Source organism: Triplophysa rosa, linkage group LG8 (genome assembly GCF_024868665.1).
Source record: "Triplophysa rosa linkage group LG8, Trosa_1v2, whole genome shotgun sequence".
Classification (NCBI taxonomy): Eukaryota; Metazoa; Chordata; class Actinopteri; order Cypriniformes; family Nemacheilidae; genus Triplophysa; species Triplophysa rosa.
The window spans coordinates 3964420-3970419 of NC_079897.1; the positions used below are offsets into that span (position 1 = coordinate 3964420).

General features: G+C 48.4%; 1 protein-coding gene across 6 annotated transcripts in view; it reads left to right on the top strand.

Annotated features, from left to right (window-relative positions):
* arhgap33 (Rho GTPase activating protein 33) overlaps positions 1-5363 on the top strand; it is a 44790-nt gene extending 39427 nt beyond the window's left edge. For all 6 annotated transcript variants that reach the window (XM_057341250.1, XM_057341251.1, XM_057341254.1 and 3 more), the window contains 5 exons: positions 76-215; positions 325-399; positions 546-1288; positions 1390-1570; positions 1696-5363. In XM_057341250.1, coding sequence (XP_057197233.1) covers positions 76-215; positions 325-399; positions 546-1288; positions 1390-1570; positions 1696-4340 — 3784 coding nt within the window. In that variant the 3' untranslated portion in view covers positions 4341-5363. The remainder of the gene's footprint in view (positions 1-75; positions 216-324; positions 400-545; positions 1289-1389; positions 1571-1695) is intronic.
* Positions 5364-6000: the final 637 nt, after the last annotated feature.

A 6000-nucleotide genomic window follows, 5' to 3' on the forward strand; every position in this document is an offset into this window, starting at 1 on the left:
TTCTTTGGAACGATTGAATGAATTTTAATGGAATAGGTAATAGATTTGTTTCACACATTTTCTTATTTCTTTCAGGAGGAAAAGAGGCATGAAGGTGCGGAAGTCGGCAGGAGGGAGCTGGAAGACGTTCTTTGCCATCGGGAAACCCGGAGCGGCAGGGAGACGTAAACCCACCCGGATCACTTCTCTGTTTCAGCCCACCACCTCTCACGCAGGTGTGTGACATATCTCGATAGACTGTAGAATGAACTTCACTTTTTTGGACATTTTCATAGGTCGGAAGAAAATAAGCTTGTTTTTGAGATCTGTGTTTGTGTGATTTAGGTTGTAGGGTAGACAGCGTGACTCTCAGATCAGCGAAGAGTGAAGAGTCTCTGTCGTCTCAGCACAGTGGAGCAGGTATGAATGACACGTCAATGCTTCTTTTTTTACCAATATTAATCTACTATTATTTGTTACCCTCATGTCATTTTCAAACTTGTCATATCTCATTTCTGCTTATACAATTGATGTAAAATTGATGTTACATCTTCTTTCCATCTCAGGTCAAGGAAAGATGCAGCGCTTGCGAAGACCTCGCTCCAGCAGCGATGGCCTCTCTCTGGCTGCTTCGGTCGATCCTCAGCTCCTTCCCCAGCGCTCCCCGTCTACAATCCATCCGAGTCGCTCCTACGACAGCCTGCTGCCCGAGGAGACCCGTGGTGCTGATGAGGAAGAGGACGAAGATGAAGAGGACGAGGAGGGTGTGTACATGCTACCCGATTTCTCCCAAGAACCATCCACCTCATGGATGGCAGAAGATGTCATTGACTTCAGCCCCACCTTCTTGGAAGACGGGCCAATCGGATTGGGAGGCACCAGCGTTCCCCCAGGCGGCAGAGAGTCCCCTCCTGCGCCTGCACCCCCTCCATATCGCTGTCTCAGCCATCAAGGTCACGCCCGCTCGGGGAGCCAGCGATCAATTACAGAGGATCCAGACTCTGTGCTCAACCAATCAGAAGCTGCTGCCCGACGGAGTTTGATCTTGGCCGCGGCGGCTCCGCCTCAGCAGGTGTTCTGTCAGCACAGGCCGTCCGCTAATCTTTCTGTGAGCACTGCTCAGCAGGGCGAGTCAAACGTAAGCCCCTCCCACAGCCAGATGCCAACGACCACGGCTCCGCCATCCCAGCCACCGCAAGAGAGACGTTCTTTTACTCGTAAAGTCGTTCATGCTCTTTCACCTAAAGCGCCAAAATCCCCCCCATCTCTGGACATCTCTGATCCGATCGCCATCAGTGTACCTGCCAAGGTGAATTTCAGCAAAGATTTGATACAACTCCTTTTTTGTTTGTGATAAGTTGACGTTGTCATGTGCTTATGCAAAACAAATATGTTATTTTATCTTTTAAGGTTCTGGAAATGATTGGTGGGCGAGCTGGTGAATTGCAAACTGGACCCCCGAACAGTGGGCCGCCACAGCCACCACAGATGATATCTATGCTCTTGAGGTCATGTGACTTTCAGCTCACAGAGAGCTGTCAGCAGGAGCTCAGCAGTAAACTGGGCCCCAGCGTCAAGATCAAGGGTCCCAGTGAGTAAACTCTGATTTCAGAAACAAACTTGCATTGATATAGACCCCTTCGCAAAATGCAAACACTGGTTCAAAAGCACTACAGTTTCTTACCAATCCTTTACTCTCTGTTCTTTTTATTTCAGGTATTTTGGGTCCCGCTGGCATTCCTCTTCCTTCACAACAGCCCCCACCACCTCCTCCCAAAAACCCTGCGCGCCTCATGGCTCTGGCCCTGGCTGAAAGTGCCAACAAGGCCCTGCGGCAAGGTGCCTCTCCCCCATACCGACCCCGTCAGACGGGAGCCTCTGAGACAGACTTACGCTTTCAGAGGTCATTTTCTGCTGATGCCGGTGCTCTGCTATCCTCTGACCCTAACCAGATCTACTCCACCGTGCGCCCGCTTTCTGTGTGGAAGACTGAGGGTGATGCTGATGATGATGAAACTGGAACTGAAAAACATACAGACAAATCACATGGTGCAGTGCAAAGGTCACCTTCTGCCAGCTCAGTGTCTGATTCGGGGTCATCCAATTCAGAGCTGTCAGCTGCAAGTTCCTCCGAGGACAATGAGCGAACCCCAAGCCCTATCTATAAAAATGAGGAGACGATTTCTTCAACACAACCCTCAAAATCCAGCCCGACCTCCAACAACGCTGCCCATCCTCAGAGGAAACCTCCAGCGTATGGACGTCATTTTTCTGCTCCACAGCTTCAACAGCAGAAATCTCACACAACTCTCAACTCTCAGTCCAAGCCTGCCTCACAGCCACACCCCCAGATCCTGCACTCCAAATCTGAGAGCTCTCCACTGGCCCAGGTACGAGCCTTCCAGCCCACCCGTCCTAAAGTTCCACCCAAACCCCCTGATCTTACTCCCCTGAGAGCTCCGCTCTCGCAGACGGACCGACACGATTACATGCGCCGTTCTCTGGATGCCACCCGCATCCGACGCTTGGCAGGGCCTCCTCAGGTTACCCAACCACTTTCCAGAGCTTTCTCCGAACGCATCAGTAGTACCTCCGACGCGCTGTCTCGGTATCACGCCGCCAGAATGGCCGGCCAAGCCGCACACGTTCCCCAACAGCAACAGGCAACTCCGATCAGACCTGTTGTCCCCTCTTCTGAAGATCCATCCAAGATGGAGAACTTCTACTACGAGATTGGCGCACCTGAGCATCCACCCAGCTACGCACGACACAGCTATCAGAATATGAAGCTGGATCTAGAGGGCAACCTCCGTCTCACTGACCCGGCCAATCAAAGGCCTGTTTCCAGAGGTCAACCCCCTCCGTATAACCACCAAGGTCATGGTGGTGGTAGAGCTCCCCAGTTGTGGTCATCGGAGGCCACACGAGCTTGGGCCGCAGCACACTCGCAGTCTTTTTCCTTTTCCCATTCTCACCATCGCTCTCATGATGGATCCTCAGGTCATCCTCCCCACTCACGGACTCAGCGACAGACATCGTCATCTGTCCGGCTGACACGAAGTGAAGTGCATCCCATGGGCTCCTCAGTGGGCGTAGTACCTCTATCCGTGCACCTGCGTGGCCTGTCTTGCTCCCAGCGCTCGCCTTCAGCAGACCACAATGCCTCTCAACTCCACCCCTACTTTGAAAATGGAAAGGTGTGTTATCGGTACTTAGAAGCTTCTAGACCAGAAGACTTGCCACTAAATCAGCATCAGCATGCTGGATTAAAGTCACATCAAGCCCAGCCGCCTCAGTCCTCTCCTGCACAAGAGCTTACGAAAGATCAGCCTGAGCACATTTATGTCAACTACCCATTCACAAGCCCATCAGGAGTTACTACAAAGGGTTGGGCCACCACCGACCTTGACGGAGATAGTCATCGAGATTTGGAGACGCTAAGGCCACCATCAGAGCCACCACCCGATGATAAAGAACAAAAGCAACCACAAGAAGAAAGTCCTATGGCTATCTTGGACAGTCCTCATAACGATGCGTCCCCGGATTCTAAAGACATCAATGCAGCGGCATCCGCCACCACGCACTTCCGCAGCCGTTCGGATCCGCAAAGCACCACAACGGAGCCCACTCACATCCTCACGGGTAAAGACATAGCCTCCTTGCTCATTGAAAAGCTTGCTGAGGATGAAAAGGAGGCTGCGCCGGCTTCTTCCTCATTGTCGTCTTCTCCGCATTTCGAGCACCCCCCAAATCCCTACCCCAGCCAACAACAGCAGCAGCATCTACCACCTGCATACAACGTATACACCCCGGGACCCTCTCGAGGGCGCTTTGAAGTTCAGGTGACTCCAAGACAATTTTTCCAACGACAGGCCCTCTTGCGGAGATCCTCTGGAGGCCAGTATAGACAAGCATTTGACGTCATGCCATCGGGCAACCAAGTCCTTAAGTTTTACCGAAGCCAAGACTTTATTCCAAGTGCACAGGGAGAAAGCACAACCCCTAACCCTTATCCCCCAAGACCGTATTATCAGGACGCCCCATACCCCAGCTGGGGCCCTCAGGGCCTCCCAGACGCCCCCCACACATGCACTCCACCTACAGTGGCCTTCTCAAATTTAGCCGTTGGGTCAACAAGAGGATACGGGCCCCAAGCGGTGTCCGACCAGTTTAGCCAGTTCCCGTACCAGTCCGGGCCAGTGCTTCCGCAGTATCCCAACACACCCCGACGAGACATCGTTCTGGATCCTTCTCTTCGACCTCCGGTTTTGAGGAACCCTAGAGGTCTGAACCGGCAAGGGAGCCTGCCGGGACCCAACTGGACCATCCGAACTGAAGGCCAGACCCGTAGTTACTGCTAAAGAGCACAACTGCCACAGAGCACACCTGTGTCTTTAGACTTTAATAATATGGCGTAGACAGATAGAAGCACTAGACTTTTATGTTTCCTGTACAGGTTGTGAAAGAGGTTGTTTAATCTCTTTGAGGGAAGTTCCCGTTTCAGAAAGATCCCACTGCTGTCCCGTGATTTGAGTGTGTATTGGAGTGATAAAGTGTACGTGATGAAGGCACGAAGCTGAAAGTATCAAAGAAGTGAACCGTTAAGTGGCTTAGATATGAAAACATTCCAGAACACACTGTGCTGTCCAGCAGAGGGAGTCAGAGAGGTGCGTCGCTGCTATTCCTCTGACGGACGGTTGCTCAGTGACTCATTTTTGTTTTACTGCTTCGAGTTTTGTTAGTTTCGTTCTGACACATTTGTTATGTTGTACAGGGACACAGGATTAATGTGTTTTCCTCTTTAAAGTACGATAAAAAGAACCTCAAGAGATGCTGTTGGTTATAAGAAGCTCATAAGCTGTTTTTGTTGTATTTCCCATTTATTTGTTTTTTTATTGCTTTAAGTTATTGTGAATTTCTGTTGGAACGAGTTCTTGTGAAATAGTTTTATTTTGCCTTTTCTAAATTTGTTTTAAAAATGTGAAGTTTAGAACTTTTAGTTTTAATTTCTGTGTGAATTTGTAAAAGTGCAACTTGCTTAGAGTATCTAAAGTTAAGTACATTGAACAAAATGTTGCCTTGCGTGGAAGGTACTGGTGTTGGTTTTCGGAGGGTGTCAATATTTTGATGTGGTACTGTATTCTGATCATTCTTAAGTAATGTGTCAGATGATTTGTTTCAAATTGGTGTTCCGATCCAAAGCAAGTAATTCGGGTAGGTTTTGCCAACCTGTCACTCCAATAATTGGCACGATCCTATAAACGTAAATTCCTTCCACAGCATTTTCCAGACTCCGTACATAAACCGGCAGTTCACCCAAAAATACAAATTCTGTCATCATTTACTCACCCTTAAGCTGTTCCAAATCTGTGTAAATTTCTTTGTTCTGATGAACATAGAAAAAGATATTTGGAAGAATGCTTATAACCAAACAGTTCTTGGCCACCATTGACTACCATAGTAGGAAAAATAAAATTGGTAGTCAAAAGTGCCCCAGAACTGTTTGGTTACAAGCATTTTTCCAAATATCTTTCTCTGTGTTCATCAGAAAAATGTACACAGATTTGGAACAGTTTAAGGGTGAGTAAATGATGACAGAATTTTTATTTATGAGTGAACTGTTCCTTTAAACAAAACTGCATCAAAATGTCCTGTTAAATCTTTTAAAATTGAGTTGGTCTGTGTAAAAGGTGATCGGTGCCTTTCATTAATAATCGATAATCTTGGTTTGAAAGCAGATATTGAAGGGCTTCATGTGTTTTGAGCCCAGTTGCCCTTATTTACACTTTTTATGTTCCCAAGTCCTGTGGATATATTGTCATGATAAGATTGTCTGTTTGTGTGTGTGTGTGTGTGTGTGCGTGTGATGGAGTGAAAGAGAGCGAGACCGTATGCATGTCTGATCATTTTTAATACATATCTATGCAGTGAATAACCAAGGAAATATGTTCCTAAAAACACGAAATCTTAATGCTACCTATGTATGTCCCGTGCGCGTGTATGTTTCGGTGAGAGGTCGTG